A 21584-nucleotide genomic window follows, 5' to 3' on the forward strand; every position below is an offset into this window, starting at 1 on the left:
GACTCAAAATTTAAGATTTATGTATCACTTATGTCCGGGACGTAACACGACCAGTGCTATCCGGGATCCTTGGGACGTCCCTACCATAAACCCTAACCTTAACCATAAATGCCTAACCCTAACCTTAAATTAAGACCAAAAAGCATTTTTTTTATATATACATTTTTACGATATATTATATAGATTTTGTGGCTGTGGTAGCTAGTGGAACCAACAATAGGGAGCCATCCTTTAATGCCCTACTCCTTGAATTTTGTAATTGTGTACATTTTTATTTTATTTGATTATTTGATTATTTTGCTCAAAACTATTTTTTTCTTAGTATGTGTGTAAAATCGCTGGAGATCAACTTTGGGGCTCCCGAGTGGCGCAGCGGTCTAAGACACCGCAATCCCAGTGCTGGAGGCGTCACTACAGACCCTGGTTCGATTCCAGGCTGCATCACAACCGGCCGTGAATGGGAGCATCATAGGACGGCGCACAATTGGCCCAGCGTCGTCCGGGTTAGGCCATCATTGTAAATAAGAATTTGTTCTTAACTGACTTGCCTAGTTAAAAAATAATACACTTTTAAACGTCAGCAATGGGGTGTGTACGTCCCAATGACCCTGTATAGCAATGAACAAAGTAACACAGACGGATATCCTGCGCGCAGTATACCAAACGGATGTTTGCATCCAGATATTTATATCCCTTATAATATCGTTTTGTTGTATCTGTGCAGACCTACGCCGAACATTGTTAATGTGAGAGGCCACACGTCTACCAAAGGTCGGCTCGTTAACGTTAGTTTACCAAAGAGAGTCGACTGAAACAGAATTGATAGCACAGTGATAATGGTGGGTTGGTGTGCTGTACCCGGTTGTAACACACAGGAAGATGAAGATATTCTTTATCATTGCTTGCCGGCGAATGATGTGCAAAGATGCAGACGATGGTTAGCAGCCATACAAAAGGATGTCAATTTACCAGTGGAAAGGCATAGACATTTCTTAGTGTGTGAACACCACTTCAGACCAGAGGAATATGAAAAGGATTTGATGGCAGAGACAATGGGCGCCAAACATAAGAAAAAGCTTAAATCCACCGCGATTCCCACCATATTTCCATGGACTGATTACATTTGGAAGAGAATTCAGCCACACAGAAAACATTTGAATGCGGCCGGAAGTGAAATGTTTCTGGTAGGTTTGCGAAATCCCCTGAGAAACCCTGCCACCAAAACGGAACGTTAGTGCTCCCATTACGGAAAATTCGGCTTGCTAAACATATAGTTTTTGTTACTTTTTTCCCCCCAAAGCCTCAATTTCCCAGTATTGGGGACCAATGAAAATGTTTCATAATCAAATATCACATGCCAGGGCGGTTTATCAACTACAACACTTGCAATGTAGTACTTGCAACTACACTAGTGCAGTGTTGTGATGCAGGTCTGATACATATGCTTAAACTTTTAGCATCATAGAATTAGGAATTAGAATACCAGAATGGACAAACTACATTACATTGTCAAAGTATGTGGACACCTGAATGTTGAACATCTCATTCCAAAATCATGGACCTTAATATAGAGTTGATTTCCCCCCCCACCTCCCCCACTTTGCTGCTATAACAGCCTCCACTCTTCTGAGAAGGCTTTCCACTAGATGTTGGAACATTGCTGCAGGGACTTGCTTCCATTCAGCCACAAGAGTATTAGTGAGGTCGGGCACTGATGTTGGGCAATTAGGGGTGGTTCGCAGTCGGCGTTCCAATTCATCCCAAAGGTGTTCAATAGAGTTGAGGTCAGGGCTCTGTGAAGGCCAGTCAAGTTCTTCCACACCGATCTCGACAAACCATTTCTGTATGGACCTCACTTTGTGCACAGGGGCATTGTCATGCTGAAACAGGAAAGGGCCTTTCCCAAACTGTTGCCACAAAGTTGGAAACACAGAATCGTCTAGAATGTCATTGTAGCGTTAAGATTTAGCCTGCCAGCTTCAATGGAATTATTCCACACATCTTTTCAAATTAACTGGCAGATGTGCCAACGTTCCATAGGGACGAGGCGAAGCGAGAGGTTTCACTCGCCTAAATCTGCCCAGAATACATGTAAACCCAATGCGTTTCTATGGGCTTATTTTTGTACCTAAGCTTGTTGCTTTTGGGACAACAACTCCCATTGTTAGGGCGGAGATATGGGCAGTTGGTTACCGACGTCATTATATACAGATTTCAGGCTATACACACTGGCTGAAATCAGTTGATGTTAGGATTTAGACAAGTTTTAAATGCAACAAGTTCTGATATTGTATCATATTATAAACTGGGTGGTTCGAGCCCTGACTGCTGATTTGGCTGACAGCCGTGGTATATGAGACCATGGGTATGACAAAATATTTATTTTTACTGATCTAATTATGTTTGTAACCAGTTTATAATAGCAATAAGGCACCTCGGAGGTTTGTGGTATATAACCAATATACATACCACGGTTAAGGCCTGTGTCCAGGCACTCCCTCAGGCCTTATTGCTTCATTTCACACCTTTCCAAGAAAAGCAACATTGATACATTTATGGTCTGTTTACATACTGTATATTTTAGAGGAAATGTATAAATAAAATTGCTATAAAACCTGTATAAACTATATAAATAAAAAGCATGAAATGAATCACCTAGGCCTTTACGGTCAGTGCTATCCAGCATCCTTGGGACATCCCTATCCTAAACCCTAACCTTATCCCTTACCCTTTAAATGTCAACAATGGGGTAGGGACGTCCCAAGTATTCCAGATAGCACGGACCATGCCTTTTCTGCATTAATTCCAATTAGACTGGTTTGGATTTCTCCCCAAAATGGCTTCTATTATCATACCATTCTGGAACTTTGAGGGTTTATGACATAGCCCCTCTAGTAATTTAATAGGATCTCTATGCGTAGCACACATGGAGAATGTTATGACATCTCTCCCTCCTTTTCTCTTGTCCCCATTGTAGAGTGCAGCTGGCAGACTTGGTGCCAAACCAAAAGTTGAGCCTGGTACAACAACAACAGGAGCAGCATCCCGGATGTCAACATCAGTGGTCCAACAACCTGCAGTAGTTCCTATTGCTTTTTCAACACAGACTGTGAAGGTCAGACTGCAGCCTCTTGCTCAAATGCATTTGCAATGAGTCCCCCAATAATATGCTTAAAATGTACAGTGTTGTTACAGGTCTGATATTCTTAAAGCATGGTAGTGTAGCATATGGGGAACTGCGAAACTCACTCCTAATCCTGAAGTGTCACCCCTTGCGCCATTGAAGAAGGCCTTTTTCGGTGGCGCGTGGGTTGTAACGCATCACAAGGGCGGTCACATGTTTGTGAGGAAGAGGTCCTGACTTCCCCCTGAATTAGAGGGAAGCAGTACTCACTAAGCAAGCAGCGTGGTATTTTTACAGTAGCATGAATGGAGAATGGCCGCTGTGTTATGACATCTCTCCCTCCTTTTCTCTTGTCCCCATTGTAGAGTGCAGTTGGCAGACTTGGTGCCAAACCAAAAGTTGAGCCTGGTACAACAACAACAGGAGCAGCATCCCGGATGTCAACATCAGTGGTCCAACAACCTGCAGTAGTTCCTATTGCTTTTTCAACACAGACTGTGAAGGTCAGACTGCAGCCTCTTGCTCAAATGCATTTGCAATAAGTCCCCCAATAATATGCTTAGAATGCACAGTGAAAAACTGAAATAAGGGCAATAGGAAACATAAAAATAACTCACAATCTACAGCAATCCTTTAAGTGGACCACCAAAAAAATATTAAATACTTAGGATGTTTAATAAGTGACAACAAATATATAAAGATAACTTTATCCCATTACTCAACAATATGAAATGCTTATTAAGTGACAACTCACTTCCTAAAAACACAACCTTATGGAACAGTCCTTGGATAGCTTTTCCGAATTTCACAGATAAATTGGTCCACATAGAAAACTAAAGGCATAGAAACCGGAAATGACTTGCTAACAGGAAATACATGTATTTCCATGACAGAATTTATAAGTCATGTTGGACTGACTAATGTAGATAACTTAAAAGTTACATATTACAACATTTTGATTTGAAATCTTTTGGACATCGTAGCAACCTTGAGGGAATCTTATTTGAGTCAGAAAATGATGTTCATATGATAGGCTGTCTGCAAGGTTTTGTATATATGACCTATCTAACTGACAATCTGTTAGAAAAAAATAAAATAAACTGGACTTAAAAAGAACTGATGTTTGCACAAGATGGAGGGAAAGTTAGAGCAGAACTAACGAAATTACAGTTAAGGAAAATGTACGCTTAATCCAGTATAAACTAATGTATATAATTGATTATAAACTGGGTGATTCGAGCCCTGAATGATGATTGGACCAATCAGACTATATACCATGGGTATGACAAAACATGTATTTTTACTGCTCTAATTACGTTGGTAACCAGTTTATAATAGCAATAAGGCACCTTGGGGGTTTGTGGTATATGGACAATATACCACGGCTAAGGGCTGTGTCCAGGCACTCCGCGTTGTGTCGTGCAAAGAACAGCCCTTAGCCGTGGTATATTGGCCATATACCACACCCCCCTCGTGCCTTAGTGCTTAATTATACAAGTGACAAAGTTCACAAATTCTACAGCACAATGGCAGAGTCATGTCTTAAGTGTAAAACTAATAATTAGTCAATAATCAATGCTTTCTGGGAATGCTATGAAGTCCAGAAGTTGTGGGCGGAGCTAGAAAGTTGGCTGTCAGAAGTATTTCAATGTAAACTTACTTTTAATCTGTCTGTCTGCATATTTCAAGACATGGCATATGGGGGTGTAGTGAGATACCCAGTGGGTTGGATGATTCTTTTCATCACTCATCTTGAAAAAACTAACTTGGAAATCAATCAATCCGCCATCATTAACACAATGAAAAATCAAATGATTTATTATTTAAATATTAAAAGTGCGTGGGCTATGGAGAGAAACAAAATGGTGCAGTTTCAAGTCATGTGGCAAACAATAATGCAGGGACTAGGGATGCGGGGTGTGGCCAGGCACTAGGGATGGGGGGTGTGGCCAGGCACTAGGGATGGGGGTGTGGCCAGGCACTAGGGATGGGGGGTGTGGCCAGGCACTAGGGATGGGGGTGTGGCCAGGCACTAGGGATGGGGGGTGTGGCCAGGCACTAGGGATGGGGGGTGTGGCAAGGCACTAGGGATGCGGGGTGTGGCCAGGCACTAGGGATTGGGGGTGTGGCCAAGCAGTAGGGATGGGGGTGTGTGGCCAGGCACTAGGGATGGGGGGGTGTGGCCAGGCACTAGGGATGGGGGGGGTGTGGCCAGGCACTAGGGATGGGGGGTGTGGCCAGGCACTAGGGATGGGGGGTGTGGCCAGGCACTAGGGATGGGGGGTGTGGCCAGGCACTAGGGATGGGGGGTGTGGCCAGGCACTAGGGATGGGGGGTGTGGCCAGGCACTAGGGATGGGGGTGTGGCCAGGCACTAGGGATGGGGGTGTGGCCAGGCACTAGGGATGGGGGTGTGGCCAGGCACTAGGGATGGGGGGTGTGGCCAGGCACTAGGGATGGGGGTGTGGCCAGGCACTAGGGATGGGGGTGTGGCCAGGCACTAGGGATGGGGGGTGTGGCCAGGCACTAGGGATGGGGGTGTGGCCAGGCACTATCGATGGGGGGTGTGGCCAGGCACTAGGGATGGGGGGTGTGGCCAGGCACTAGGGATGGGGGTGTGGCCAGGCACTAGGGATGGGGGTGTGTGGCCAGGCACTAGGGATGGGGGTGTGGCCAGGCACTAGGGATGGGGGTGTGTGGCCAGGCACTAGGGATGGGGGTGTGTGGCCAGGCACTAGGGATGGGGGTGTGTGGCCAGGCACTAGGGATGGGGGTGTGTGGCCAGGCAATAGGGATGGGGGGTGAGCATGCAGGTCTGGGCAGAGGAGATGTGGTCGTTGTTCATGTGTGTATGTTTTGTATTTGGTATAACAAAACAAACAAATGAACAATATAAACAAATCAAAAGAAGAATGCACAGCGTTGTGTTGCAGGTCTGATATCCTTAAAGCATGGGAGTGTAGCAGATGAGGAACTGTGAAACTCCCTCCTCAGCCTTGAAGTGTCGCCCCCTGTGCAACAGAAGGCCTTTTTCAAAAGCACAATGGGTTGGAAGGCTTCACCAGGGAGGTCATGTATGTTTGCAAAGCAGAGGACCGGAGTTTGAATCTTGGTATCAAGGGGAAGCGGGACTCGCTAATAGCAAGCAGTGCGCCGTCCTTTATAATGGTGCCGTTGGACTCTCGGATCTTGGTCGCTGTGGAGTGAGTGTGGGGGGGGGAAACTCACTCCTCAGCCATTGAAGAAGGCCTTTTTCGGTGGCGCAATGGGTTATGTGTGTTATGACATCTCTCCCTCCTTTTCTCTTGTCCCCATTGTAGAGTGCAGTTGGCAGACTTGGTGCCAAACCAAAAGTTGAGCCTGGTACAACAACAACAGGAGCAGCATCCCGGATGTCAACATCAGTGGTCCAACAACCTGCAGTAGTTCCTATTGCTTTTTCAACACAGACTGTGAAGGTCAGACTGCAGCCTCTTCTGGTATCCAGGGGGAAGTTTCCCCTAGGTACAGATAAAGGATCAGCTTTAAGCTTGGGCGGTATACCATATAAACCATATACCGGGTATATGGAAATAGCCACGGGATGGTTTTTCAATACCATCTGAAAATGTTTTTCAATACTTTTTTTTATATTTGTAGCTACTTTTTAAGTAAATACCTGCAGTCAGCTAGTGCAATACGTTAGGAGATAAAGCAGATCGCGTTCTTCATTTCACCTGTCACATTATTGTACATTATGAAGCTTACCGTAGTTCCCCCAGAACAGTTGAGCCAGTCGCGTGTGTTTGTAAATGGCAAAACAGGAGACAGCTGTGTATTGACGGGGTCGCGTTTTATATTGAAAGTGTTTTTTTTTGTTTCAATAGAGTGATCAGGGACGTGCAACTATAGTTTTCCTTCACAGAAAATATATTAGTGCAACATATTCGGTGGAAAATAGCTTAATTTTCATCAGATGACAATAGAAGTGTAACGCTATTTGACTTGCAGCCACACAGGTAAATGAGCTTACATTGGAAAAAGCAAAGTCTTTTTTGCAAAAACTATGCATGGGCATCATATTTCCTAATGTTTTGTTTAAAGTTAATCTAGCATTTTACCTGAGAAAAGTAGGCTGGCTACACAGAAAATAACCGGGGGAAAAGTAGCTATACATCAGAGCGTTGTTTGCTGATAGAATACCCGTTCGTAAATTCCCATCCTAGTGGAGAAGTGCAACTGAAGCACATCATTTGGCTAATGCTGAGCAGAAATTACTGCCCAAAATATAAAACGCAACATGTAAAATGTTGGTCACATTTTTCATGAGCTGAAATAAAAAAGATCCCAAACATTTTCCATACGTACAAAAAGTGTATTTTTCCTTACATTTTGCACAAATTTGTTTACATCCCTGTTAGTAAGCATTTCTCCTTTCTTCAAGATAATCCATCGACCTGACAGGTGTGGCATATAAATAAACTGACTAAACAGCATGATTATTATTACACAGGTGCACCTTGTGCTGGGGGGAATAAAAGGCCACTCTAAAATGTGCAGTTTTGTCACACAACACAATGCCACAGATGTCTCAAGTTGAGGGATCACGCAATTGGCATACTGACTGCAGGAATGTCCACCAGAGCTGTTGCCAGAAAATGTAATGTTAATTTCTCTACCATAAGCCGCCTTCAACGTTGTTTTAGAGAATTTACCAGTATGCCTAACCAGCCTCACAACTGCAGACCACGTGTAACCACGCCAGCCCAGGTCTTCCAAATCCAGCTTCTTCACCTGCTGGATTGTCTGAAACCAGCCACCCGGACAGCTGATGAAACTGTGGGTTTGCACAACCGAAGAATTTCTGCACAAACTGTCAGAAACCATCTCAGGGAAGCTCATTTGCGTGCTCGTCGTCCTCACCACGATCTTGACAAATGCTCACCTTTGACGATGGCGGTTTGCTGATGTAAACGTTGTGAACAGAGTTCCCCCATGGTGGCGGTGGGGTTATGGTATGGGCCTATATAAGCTACGGACAATGAACACATTTGCATTTTATCGATGGCAATTTGAATGAACAGTGATACTGTGGCGAGATCCTGACGCCCATTGTCGTGCCATTCATCTGCCCCCATCACCTCATGTTTCAGCATGATAATGCACGGCCCCATGTCGCAAGGATCTGTACACAATTCCTGGAAACTGAAAATGTCCCAGTTATTCCATGGTATGCATACTCACCAGACATGTCACCCATTGAGCATGTTTGGAATGCTCTGGATTGACGTGTACAACAGAGTGCTCCCGTTCTCGCCAATATCCAGCAACTTCACACAGCCATTGAAGAGGAGTGAGATAACATTCCACAGGCCACAATCAACTGCCTGATCAACTCTACGTGAAGGACATGTGTCAAACTGCATGAGGCAAATGGTGGTCACACCAGATAGACTGGTTTTCTGATCCACGTCCTCCTTACCTTTTTTTTAAGTATCTGTGACCAACAGATGCATATCTGTATTCCCAGTCATGTGAAATCCATAGATTAGGGCATAATTCATTTATTTCAATTGACTGATTTCCTTATATGAACTGTAACTCAGTAAAATCTTTGAAATTGTTACAATTTGCGTTAATATTTTTGTTCATTGTACAATAAGAAGCATTTTAGATCTGTGTTTACAAAACGCAGTAAGATATTTATTGTGTTTTTATTTCTTTTTTTCCTGCATGTGTACTAAGCTGGTAAAACCGTAAATCCCGGGATGAATGACGGTTAGATGATCTGTATACCGCCCAACCCTAATCAACTTCCCCAATCTTAGCCTTAACCATAATTGTGGAAAATGTAGAACTTAGGAAATATCAGCTTCCAGGGACAACTTTAACCCTACACCCTCTTGCTCATATGCATTTGCCATCATTCCTCTAAAAAGATGCTTAGAATGCACAGTGTTTAAAAAAAAACCAAGAACATTTAACCAGGCAAGTCAGTTAAGAACAAATTCTTATTTACAATGACGGCCTACCCCATCATTGTAAATAAGAATTTGTTCTTAACTGATATTTCCTAAGTTCTACATTACAACGAGGGCCTACCCCGGTCAAACCCAGATGACACTGGGCCAATTGTGCACCGCCCTATGGGACTCCCAATGACAGCCGAATGTGATACAGCCTGGATTTGCAGTGTTGCAGGTGTGATCTGAGTAAACCATGGTAGCATGCATGGAGAATGGCCGCTGTGTTATGACATCTCTCCCTCCTTTTCTCTTGTCCCCATTGTAGAGTGCAGTTGGCAGACTTGGTGCCAAACCAAAAGTTGAGCCTGGTACAACAACAACAGGAGCAGCATCCCGGATGTCAACATCAGTGGTCCAACAACCTGCAGTAGTTCCTATTGCTTTTTCAACACAGACTGTGAAGGTCAGACTGCAGCCTCTTGCTCAAATGCATTTGCAATAAGTCCCCCAATAATATGCTAAGAATTATGGTAGAAAATTCCCAGGATTTCCAGAAATCCCGGTATGAGGTTTCCAGGATTTTCTGCCTCTTCCCTTTTGATTCTGTAAATCTTCCACCTAGGATTTCTGGAAAACCCTGAAAATTGGGGAAAGTTACCAGAAGTTTGCAACCCTTAGAATATACAGTGTTGTGTTACAGGTCTAATATTCTTGAAACATGGTTACATGCATGGAAAATGACAGCTGTGTTGTTGTGAAAACTCTCCCCCCCTGTTTGCTCCTCTCTACATTGTAGAGTGCAGATGGCAGACTTGCTACTTGGCAGACAAAATCATCAGCAGGATCCCGAAGGTATCAAACTTATAAAGATGCAAAAGTAAGTATGGTACAAAAATCTATTAAATGACAAATTCCAGCCACAATCCTTTTCACCTTTGTCTGTTCTGTGTGGATGGAATATGTGCAACTACATATTTTCTTACGGCCATTTTTATTTTAATATAGATCAGTTTACGTGTCGGCTCATCGCTACGAACCAGAGTACTTACCGGACCGTGGGAGACAGTTGCAGATAATTTAGTGCGGGGTCGTTTTAAAGCTATCCCTAAAAACCTAATGGCAATCCCTGGCATGGGCCACGTGATGTTGGAGGAAGTGCTGAAGTTGGTAACTAAAGAATGCGTCAACTTAGTTTCAATGCGTTTCAACTCAGTACTACGCCGGACTAGTCCCCTTTCACTTAAAACCTTCAATTGGACCACTGTGACCGATGAGTGGAAGAACTCAGCTCCAACCTTCCTCCGGTTTCTATCCACTAGCTCAGCTACAGCGGGCTTGAATCCAAATACAACCAAATCAGCAAGAAGTTCTATGGTGGCCATGGCTGGTGCCTTACTACTTAGGGCTCGTTCAAAGAATATGTGTGCAGCCATGTACAGGACCTCAATGTTGCTACGGCAAGGACGAACCAGTACGAGATGCCAAAACAAGCTTGCAAAAATGGGAGTTTGTGTTTCAAATCACAGTAGCTTAACAAAGAGGAGAGAAATTACACTATCTTATGATAAAGACTTTGCTGCCTGCCATACCCGGACCGCTATTGAAAACCAACCAATAAGCCTACTGACCAGCCCACCCCATCCAGTGGTGAGTAGAGATGAACATCCGGTATGTTTTTCTAAATGTGACTACATACAGTGCCTTCAGAAAGTATTCACACCCCTTGACTTTTTCTACATTTTGTTGTGTTACAGCCTGAATTTAAAATTGATTCAATTGAGATTGTGTCACTAGCCTACACACAATACCTCACAATGTCAAGGTGGAATTATGCTTTAGATTTCTTCCAAATGAATTCAAAATGAAAAGCTGAAATGTCTTAAGTATTCAACCCCTTTGTTATGGCAAGCTTAAATAAGTTCAGGAGTAAAAATGTGCTTAACAAGTCACATAATAAGTTGCATGGACTCACTCTGTGTGCAATAATAGTGTTTAACATGATTGTTGAATGACTACCTCATCTCTGTACCCCACACATACAATTATCTGTAAGGTCCCTCAGTCGAGCAGTGAATTTGAAACACAGATTCAACCACAGACCAGGGAGGTTTTCCAATGCCTCACAAAGAAGAGCACCTATTGGTAGTTGGGTAAAAATACAAATAAATTGACATTAAATATCCCTTTGAGCATGGTGAAGTTATTAATTACACTTTGGATGGTGGGATTTCACAATGAGGCCAATTGTGACTTTAAAGCAGTTACAGACTTGAATGACTGTGATAGGAGAAAATTGAGGATGGATCAACAACAATATTTTCAAGCATGGTGGTGGCTGCATCATGTTATGGGTATGCTTGTCATCGCCAAGGACAAGGGAGTTTTTTTAGGATAAAAGGAAACGGAATAGAGCTAAGCACAGGCAAAATCCTAGAGGAAAAAATGGTTCAGTCTGCTTTCCAACAGACACTGGGAGACATTCACCTTTTAGCAGGACAATAACCTAAAACACAAGGCCAGTTGCTTACCAAGACAACATGGAATGTTCCTGTGTGGCTTAGTTACAGTTTTTACTTAAATTGGCTTAAAAATCTATGGCAAGACTTGAAAATGGTTGTCTAGCAATTATAAACAACCAATTTGAAAGAGCTTGAAGAATTAAAAATAAAATAATGTACAGATATTGTACAATCCAGGTGTCCAAAGCTCTTAGAGCCCGGTGTCCAACTCAATCCACAGAGGGCTGAGTGTCTTTGGGTTTTCACTCCTCCCTTGTACTTAATTGATGAATTAAGGTCACCAATTAGATAGGAACTGTATAGGTCTTAATTGGACACATTAAAAGGAGAAACCAAAAACCAGTAGACAGTCGGCCTTCCATGGAATGAGTTTGACACCCCTGTCTTAGAAGACTTACCCAGATAGCCTCACAGCGGTAATCACTGCCAAAGGTGATTCTAACATGTATTGACTCAGAGGTGTGTACTTATGTAAATTAATTTCTGTATCTTATTTTCACAAAATTTGCAAACATTTCTAAAAACATGTTTCAATTTGTCTTTTAGGGATTGTGTGTAGATGGGTGAGAGAAAATCAATTTAATCCATTTTGAAATCAGGTTGTAACACAACAAAATGTAGAACAAGTCAACTGGTATGAATCCTTTCTGTTGTCCCCCTGACTGGGCACTGTAGATAATTGTAGCATTATTCCATAGTGTATTCTTTCCCAATTGTTTCCATTGGGTTTTTTCCATTGCACTGGTTAATAACTGCACATATGTTCTACATGTATACAGATGCCACCTTTGTCACTGGAGGATGTAGATCCCGGTTGCTCTGGAGGGAATGTAGCAGAGACTACTGTTGTGTTGCCAGGCAGTGACTATGAAGATGACGCTGCGCTGACGGATGAGGAGTTCTGGCAGTTCTCCAGGGAGCAGGATGAAGATGAGGATGATGATGATGATAAAAAGGGGAACAAGACTGCGTACAAGAAGTCAGTCCAGCGGAAACGGGGAAAACGGGTGAGATTTTTGATGGAATGAATATCTGGAATGCAACCAAATCGGTAGACAGTTGTAACTGGTCATTACTATATGAGAGGGAGGGTATCAGGGAGGGAGGGAGGGAGAGGCTATCAGGGAGGGAGAGGCTATCAGGGGAGGGAGGGAGGGGCTATCAGGGAGGGAGAGGCTATCAGGGAGGGAGAGGCTATCAGGGAGGGAGGGAGAGGCTATCAGGGAGGGAGGGAGAGGCTATCAGGGAGGGAGGGAGAGGCTATCAGGGGAGGGAGGGAGGGGCTATCAGGGAGGGGCTACCAGGGAGGGAGAGGCTATCAGGGAGGGAGGGAGGGAGAGGCTATCAGGGAGGGAGGATATCAGGGAGGGAGAGAGGGAGGGAGAGGATATCAGGGAGGGAGGGAGAGGCTATCAGGGAGGGAGGGAGGGGCTATCAGGGAGGGGCTACCAGGGAGGGAGAGGCTATCAGGGAGGGAGGGAGGGAGAGGCTATCGGGGAGGGAGAGGATATCAGGGAGGGAGAGAGGGAGGGAGAGGATATCAGGGAGGGAGGGAGAGGCTATCAGGGAGGGAGAGGATGTCAGGGAGGGAGAGAGGGAGGGAGAGGATATCAGGGAGGGAGGGAGAGGCTATCAGGGAGGGAGAGAGGGAGGGAGAGGCTATCAGGGAGGGAGGGAGGGAGGGAGGGAGAGGCTATCAGGGAGGGAGGGAGGGAGGGAGGGAGGGAGAGGATATCAGGGAGGGAGGGAGGGAGAGGCTATCAGGGAGGGAGGGAGGGAGAGGCTATCAGGGAGGGAGGGAGGGAGGGAGAGGCTATCCGGGAGGGAGGGAGGGAGGGAGGGAGGGAGGGAGGGAGGGAGGGAGGGAGGGAGGGAGGGAGGGAGGGAGGGAGAGAGAGGCTATCAGGGAGGGAGGGAGGGAGGGAGAGGCTATCCGGGAGGGAGGGAGGGAGGGGCTATCATGGGTGTTTGGTTGAGGACTAACTATTTTATGATGTTTAGAATGATTGAAATTGACTCCAGATCTGTCCACACAGCTCTCTGCGAAGAACTTCAAGGTGCAAAGGAAAAATAAAGGTTTGTAAAACAATTTAACTAATGATATTCATTAGTAGTGTTGTCACGATAGCAACATTTTACTAATGATAATGATAACAGGCCAAGTATCACAGGGGAAAAATTCAGTGGCCTAGACTCCTGTTCGCCTTGTCCCTTGGACGCTTGTTCCCGTTTTCTAAACGATATGCGCATGTGCTAAATTAAAAACCTGTCACTGATATTCACACTTTTACTTAATACAACACGTTTTAAATGTAACTTCACACTGTGTAATAGAATACTGCATAGAGCGGCTAATTTGTTCATATTTGCAAAGGCCTACAGTTGAAGTCGGAAGTTTACATACACTTAGGTTGGCGTCATTAAAACTCGTTTTTCAACCACTCCACAAATGTCTTGTTAACAAACTATAGTTTTGGCAAGTCGGTTAGGACATCTACAATTGTTTACAGACAGATTATTTCACTTATTTCACTTAATTCACTGTATCACAATTCCAGTGGGTCAGAAGTTTACATACACTAAGTTGACTGTGCCGTTAAACAGCTTGGAAAATTCCAGACAATGATGTCATGGCTTTAGAAGCTTCTGATAGGCTAATTGACATCATTTGAGTCAATTGGAGGTGTACCTGTGGATGTATTTCAAGGCCTACCTTTAAACTCAGTGCCTCTTTGCTTGACATCATGGGAAAATCAAAAGAAATCAGCCAAGACCTCAGAAAGAAATTGTAGACCTCCACAAGTCTTGTTCATCCTTGGGAACAATTTGTTTTATTTTCCTAATTGGTATAATCCAATCTTTGAGTCTCCTGTTGTTCTGAAATCTCAAAGTAATCTGACTTGTATTGAAACTCTGTATGATTTTAAATGCAGAAAAGGTTTGAGATTTTTACATATTAATATTTGTAGTTTATTACCTAAAATGGATCATGTGAAGATCTGGGCCTCTCAGGCAGACCCTGATATTTGTATTGCATCTGAGACCTGGTTAACTGATGAAACCCTGGACTCCGAGGTTTCTATAGATGGTTACAATGTGTTTAGGGCGGATAAGAAAGGCAAAGGTGGTTGTGTTGCTATTTCCACAAGGAATCTTCTTTCTGTGTCTCTGTTAAAGGCTACCAACAGTCCTAAACAATTTGAATTGTTGGCTTTAAGTCTTCAGTTGGGTTCAAACTCAAAAATAACAGTTGTAGGAATCTATCATCCACCCTCTGTCAAGAAGTGTGTACTAAACTAACTCACTGATTTAATTGCCATTTTTACTACCCCAGAGGTGTTGATCGCCAGAGATTTTAATCTTGCATGGGGAACGCAGGATGCTGACTGTTTAAATTATATTTGTTCTAATCTAAATTTGCCCCCGCAAAATTCACATACTCGGGCCCAGACTGGCAGTCTTTTAGGCAATTGAGAAATATGTGTGTCAAACTAGTTAAAAAAGCTAAATCTGATTATTATGTTGATTCACTATCTGAATGTACAGGGAACTCAGCTACATTTTGGCTGTTAAAATCACTGAAGGGTTGTGTCTCCTACCGGGACGGCCTACCGGGACGGCCTACCGGGGCACAGTGGGTTAACTGCCTTGTTCAGGGGCAGAACGACAGATTTTTACCTTGACAGCTCAGGGATTCGATCCAGCAACCTTTCAGTTACTGACCCAACGCTCTAACCACTTGGTTATCTGCCGCCCCTATGACGCTACAAGCTTTGCACCACTGTATTTGAGGAGCTTCTCCCATTCCTCTCTGCACATCTTCTCAAGCTCTGTCAGATTGGATGGGGAGCGGTGCTGCACAGCTATTGTCTCCAGAGATGTTCGATCGGGTTCAAGTCCGGGCTCTGGCTGGGCCACTGAAGGACATTCAGAGACTTGTCCCAAAGCCACTCCTGCGTTGTCTTGGCTGTGTGCTTAGGGTCGTTGTCCTGTTGGAATGTGAACCTTAACCCCAGTCTGCGGTCCTGAGCGCTCTGGAGCAGGTTTTCACCAAGGATCTCTCTGTACTTTTCTCCATTAATCTTTGCCTCGATCCTGACTAGTCTCCCAGTCCCTGCTGCTGAAAAACATCCGCACAGCATGATGGTGCCACCACCATGCTTCACCGTAGGGATAGTGCCACGTTTCCTCCAGACGTGACACTTGGCATTCAGGTCAGAGAGTTCAATCTTGGTTTCATCAGACCAGAGAATCTTGTTTCTCATGGTCTGAGAGTCTTTAGGTACCTTTTGGCAAACTCCAAGCGGGCTGTTATGTGCCTTTTACTGAGGAGTGGCTTCCGTCTGGGCACTCTACCATAAAGGCCTGATTGGTGGAGTGCTGCAGAGATGGTTGTCCTTCTGGAAAGTTCTCCCATCTCCACAGAGGAACTCTAGAGCTCTGTCAGAGTGACCATCAGGTTCTTGGTCATCTCCCTGACCGAGGCCCTTCTCCCCCGATTGCTCAGTTTGGCCGGGCAGCCAGCTCTAGGAAGAGTCTTGGTGGTTCCAAACTTCTTCCATTTAAGAATGATGGAGGCCACTGTATTCTTGGGGACCTTCAATGCTGCAGAAATGTTTTGGTACCCTACCCCAGATCTGTGCCTCGACACAATCCTGTCTTGGAACTCTACAGACAATTCCTTCAACCTCATGGCTTAGTTTTTACTCTGACATGCACTGTCAACTTTGGGACCTTATATAGACAGGTGTGTGCCTTTCCAAATCATGTCCAATCAATTGAATTTACCACAAGTGGACTCCGATAAAGTTGTAGAAATATCTCAAGGATGATCAATGGAAACAGGATGCACCTGAGCTCAATTGTGAGTCTCATAGCAAAGGGTCTGAATACTTATGTTTATTTTTAATACATTTTTAATACATTTGCAAACATAAAAAAAAAAAAAATGTTTTCGCTTTGTCATTATGGGGTATAATGTGTAGATTGCTGAAAAAAAGTAAATATAGAATAAGTCTAATGTATCAAAATATGGAGAAAGTCAAGGGATCTGAATACTTTCCGAAGACACTTTACTTTACCCACTTTGAATAATATAATTGTTATTAATGTGTTCACAGTGAACCCTGGGCAAAATATCAGCGTGACATATGAAACAATGCATCTCATTTTCCACAGCTGTGCTAGCACTTCCTCATGGAACCAGCGTCGATGTCACTCCTGAGTAAGTCCACATATTCACTTCACTGATGATTCCACATACAGGATGTCAAAATATCAACATGTCTAAAGGGGATCGTAATATAACCGGGAACTAACTACCTTTTGAGACATCTATCTTTTCTTAAAACTATACCGAACAAAAATATAAAACGCAACATGTAAAGTGTTGGTCCCATGTTTCATGAGCTGAAATAAAAAGATCCCAGAAATGTTCCATATGCACAAGAAACTTCTCTCTAATTTTGTGCACAAATTTGTTTACATCCCTGTTAGTAAGCATTTCTCCTTTGCCAAGATAATCCATCCACCTGACAGGTGTGGCATATCAAGAAGCTGATTAAACAGCATGATCATTACACAGGTGTACCTTGTGCTGGGGACAATAAAAGGCCACGCTAAAATGTGCAGTTTTGTCACACAACACAATGCCACAGATGTCTCAAGTTGAGGGAGTGTGCAATTGGCATGCTGACTGCAGGAATGTCCACCAGCACTGTTGCCAGAGAATGTAACGTTCATTTCTCTACCATAAGCCGCCTCCGTCGTTTTAGAGAATTTGGCAGGACGTCCAAGCGTCCAACAAGTGCATAAATGAAAGGTGAAAACAAAACAAATGTTTCGGCCTCAGGCCATCATCAGTGTAAATCGTTGGAACACACACCTGGCTTTTACTTCAAGGATAATTGTATATGTCACATGATCCAACATCTTTATTTTGCATTCAAGCGTCAGTTTTGGATTTATTCCTTTTTTCGACAGTTCGCGGGTCTTCATCTCTTCCTACATACTCACCAGAAGTCACCCATTGAACATGTTTGGGATGCTCTGGATCGACGTGTACGACGGCATGTTACAGTTCTTGCCAATATCTAGCAACTTTGCACAGCGATTGAAGAGGAGTGGGACAACATTCCACAGGCCACAATCAACAGCCTGATCAACTCTGCCCCTACTTTTTTTTAAAAAGCTGTCTGTGACCAACAGATGCATATCTGCATGCCCAGTCATGTAAAATCCATAGATTAGGGCCTAATTTATTTAAATTGACTGATTTCCTTATATGAACTTTAATTCAGTAAAATCTTTGAAATTGTTGCATGTTGCGTTTGTTTTTATTTAGCGTAGTCTTAAGTGGCTTTTACATTAACAGCACTTTGTGATGAGCACAATTTTGTTAATTGTCACTTCACCTCCATCCACAGGAGTGGTGACCTGTGTGTGAACAGAGACTGTCTTCTGCAGCTCTTCCGGTTGTGCAGGATGTGTGGATTTGAGTGCAAGGTCAGCTTGCAGGGCCAACAGAGGAGCTTCTCTGTCATTCAGATGTGCCCAATATGCAGTCACACCGGGAAGTGGATGAGCCAGCCTTTTGTTGCTGAGGAAACCTCTGGAGAAAGAGAGACGGAGCTACAGGATGAAGAAGTGGGTATTTAGTTATTTACCTCTGTGACATCATCACAGAACCCTTTAGAGAATGATGCAGACATGCTGATAGTAAAATGTGTTTTTGTTTCTTTTCGTGAGGAACCATGTAAGGACAGAGACCAGGATGACAGTTGTTCGTTGACAATGGAAATCACTGAGAAGATGTGTGACTATGATGAGGAAGTCTGTCCTCGGAGGAAAAGGGGAAAGGAGAGATCAGATGAGAGATCAGATGAGAGATCAGATGAGACCGAGTGGAAGCCGTCTGATGAGGAAGACATTGTAATGGACTCTGATTCTTCTGAGGATTTGGAAACGGCAGGTTCCTCTGGTCTAACAGAAGAGGCCAACGTTGATAATTCTCAGAGCGGAATAGAGAAAGAAGAGAGACTTGTGGAGTGGTGCACTGACTGTGGAGCCGAGCCTGTACTCGCCTGCACCACACAACGCCATAAGAAGCTGTATGCCTGTGGTGTGTGTGTGATTGAGGTCCAACAAGCTGTTGGATTTGACCGATTCTACATGCAGTTCGAGGACCCGGCCAGCTTCAAGGAACATGTACGACGTGAACACAACACAAAATGTAATCGGTTGCTCTGTACAGACTGCGGCAAGCGTCACATCAAGAAGGATAACTTGTGTGTGTACAAGATTAAGAAGCTCCGCTGTCGAGACTGTGGTAAACGCTGTCTGAGTGAGCAGGGTCTGTGGAGTCACAGACGTCTCCATCAGAAAGGCCGTGTTTACCCATGTAAGTTCTGCCTCAAGCCATTCAGGACCAAACAGGACAAGCTTACCCACGAGGAAAACCATCTACATCCTTATCATTGCTCAGAATGCTCAGAAAGATTCAAGAACATTAGACTACGGAACAGACACCTTCAGAGCCACAGAGGTCCAACGACAGCCGTCCACAGTGGCCAGAAGCCACACACGTGCCAGCTGTGCCGACGCTCGTATGCCCAGCCGAGCCACCTCAAGTCCCACATGCGCCACCACACAGGGGAGAGGCCCTTCAAGTGCCAGCAGTGTGAGAAGTGCTTTAATTACAGCGTCAGTCTGAAGAACCACATCCAACGCTATCATGGCCCCGGCTCTCAAGAGCAGGAGAGTCGGGAGACAAACTGTGGGACGGAGCAGGAGAGAGAGCGTAAGCGTCACTTTAAGAAGGATAATTTGTATGTGTACAAGATCAAGAAGCTCTGCTGTCTAGACTGTGGTAAACGCTGTCTGAGTGAACAGGGTCTGAAGTGTCACAGACGTCTCCACCAAAAAGGCTGTGTTTACCCATGTAAGTTCTGCCTCGTGCCATTCAGGACCAAACAGGACAAGCTTACCCACGAGGAGAACCATCGGCATCCTTATCAGTGCTCAGAATGCTTAGAAAGATTCAAGAACATGAATCTACGGGACAGACACCTTCAGAGCCACAGAGGTTCAAAGAGATACATCTGTGATGTCTGCGATAGACGTTTCTTCCAGCTTAAACACCTCCGGAAACATACAGCTGTCCACAGTAGGCAGAGACCCCACACGTGCCTGCTGTGCCAACGCTCGTTCACTGAAAAGAGACACATCAGGGCCCACATGCGCTCCAAGTGCCAGCAGTGAGAAGTGTTTCAATCGCATAGTCCATCTGAAGAACCACATCCAACGGCATCATGGCCCCGGCTCTCAGAAGCAGGGAGAGAGAGAAAAGGAGGTGGAGAGAGAGTAGGAGGTGGAGAGAGAGTAGGAGGGGGAGAGAGAGAAAAGGAGGTGGAGAGAGAGTAGGAGGTGGAGAGAGAGTAGGAGGTGGAGAGAGAGTAGGAGGGGGAGAGAGAGTAGGAGGGGGAGAGAGAGTAGGAGGGGGAGAGAGAGTAGGAGGGGGAAAGAGAGTAGGAGGGGGAAAGAGAGTAGGAGGGGGAGAGAGAGTAGGAGGGGGAGAGAGAGTAGGAGGTGGAGAGTCAGGAACCAAACTCTAGTTCTGAACAGGAGAGAGAGTAGGAGGGGGAGAGTCAGGAACCAAACTCTAGTTCTGAACAGGAGAGAGAGTAGGAGGTGGAGAGTCAGGAACCAAACTCTAGTGCTGAACAGGAGAGAGAGTAGGAGGGGGAGAGTCGGAGCACCATTGAATTGGGAGGTTTTCCTGACTGACTACAATGCAGATACTTTCCAGATCTCACAGTGCCTGGATAGGTGTTTAACATATCAGCTGACCACATCATGTGATATAGCTATCTGATGGCCGACTAAGCACTCGATGATGTGGCACTGAACCATTGGTTGAGGCAATGCAACGTCTGAACTGTAGTCAGGCAGGAACGCCACTTCCGACTGACCCAGAGAAGCCGTTGACGTGGAGAAAAAGGACATCATAGTAGAGGGACAGGAAGAACCAAAACACAAACAAAAACAGGAGTGATTTGTGCCTTTTTGTGGGCACCTCCAGGTCGCACCAGAATGAACATCAGCCATCTACCATTGTCCTTAGAAAAGTCTGTTATCGTTTTTTTGAGGTTGACAAAAAAATGTTGATTTATAAAAGATTGAGAAATATTTTGAGTGGTTTCCTCATATTCTATGTTACAGCATTGAGGATTTATTAATACATTTAAAAAACTTTGATTTATGTCCATCAAGGTTTCTTGCAAAATATGTTTTGTGTTTCAGTGTAGTGACAACAGACTCCGATGGCAGACATGGGTGTAAGCAAGGTGCCTCTAAAATCACCACGCCTCTAAAATCACCACGCCTCTAAAATCACCATGCCTCTAAAATCACCATCTATTTATTAAAGTGGTTTTCAATACGTCTCAATACACTTGGTAAAAGATTCAATTATGCTTAGTGGATAACTGCTCAATGAGGAGTATTTGTCTGTAATAAAGCCCTTTTGTAGGGAATAACTAATTTTGATTGGCTGGGCCTGGCTCCCAAGTGGGTGGGCCTATGTGAAATCCATAGATTAGAGCCTAATGAATGTATTGAAATGGACTGATTTCCTTTTATGAACTGTAACTCATCAAAATCGTTGAAATTGTTACATGTTGCGTTTATATTTTTCTTCAGTATATAAATGTGAAGCATCGTGTTGGCGTTTCCACTCACTACCAAATATGGTGATGCCCCACGGGCCGGCAATGGGAGATGATGGAGCGAGATGGATTTTTCTCATCGATGCAACATTTGATCTCAATATAGTTTTCTATTTCCAAAACTAGAATCAGTTACGAACAGAGTGGACTAAGTTTTGTAGACTTTGCCTTTTGTTCTTTAGAAGGAATGCAAGGTCGAATTTAAGTATTGCACACGCACTTAACAGAGTAGGCGTTCCCTAACAGAAATATGCAAATACATGCTGGAACGT

The 21584-nt window shown here is 44.3% G+C and overlaps 1 protein-coding gene across 2 annotated transcripts; it reads left to right on the forward strand.

The window, feature by feature from the left end:
- The first annotated feature begins 646 nt into the window (after positions 1-646).
- Positions 647-20032, forward strand: LOC106569621 (zinc finger protein 287). Of its 2 annotated transcripts, XM_014141166.2 has the most exons (12): positions 647-1184; positions 2978-3115; positions 3490-3627; positions 6444-6581; positions 9394-9531; positions 9865-9945; positions 10074-10715; positions 12367-12594; positions 13624-13663; positions 16766-16811; positions 18013-18232; positions 18335-20032. In XM_014141166.2, exons 1-12 carry the CDS (start codon positions 837-839, stop codon positions 19844-19846), a joined length of 3669 nt encoding a protein of 1222 aa, XP_013996641.2. In that variant the 5' UTR covers positions 647-836; the 3' UTR covers positions 19847-20032. The 2 variants fall into 2 exon arrangements, with proteins under 2 accessions (XP_013996641.2, XP_045550414.1); XM_045694458.1 differs by lacking the exon at positions 2978-3115.
- The last annotated feature ends 1552 nt before the right edge of the window (positions 20033-21584 follow it).

Source organism: Salmo salar, chromosome ssa14 (assembly GCF_905237065.1).
Source record: "Salmo salar chromosome ssa14, Ssal_v3.1, whole genome shotgun sequence".
NCBI lineage: Eukaryota > Metazoa > Chordata > Actinopteri > Salmoniformes > Salmonidae > Salmo > Salmo salar.

What these genes read in the sequence shown, in the direction of transcription:
- LOC106569621 (XM_014141166.2), top strand. Translation starts at nt 837, where the DNA reads ATGGTGGGTTGGTGTGCTGTACCCGGTTGTAACACACAGGAAGATGAA. An exon ending in CCAGCCCACCCCATCCAGTG is followed by an intron (nt 10,716 to 12,366) that starts GTGAGTAGAGAT and finishes ACATGTATACAG; the next exon opens with ATGCCACCTTTGTCACTGGA. An exon ending in AGCGGAAACGGGGAAAACGG is followed by an intron (nt 12,595 to 13,623) that starts GTGAGATTTTTG and finishes CTGTCCACACAG; the next exon opens with CTCTCTGCGAAGAACTTCAA.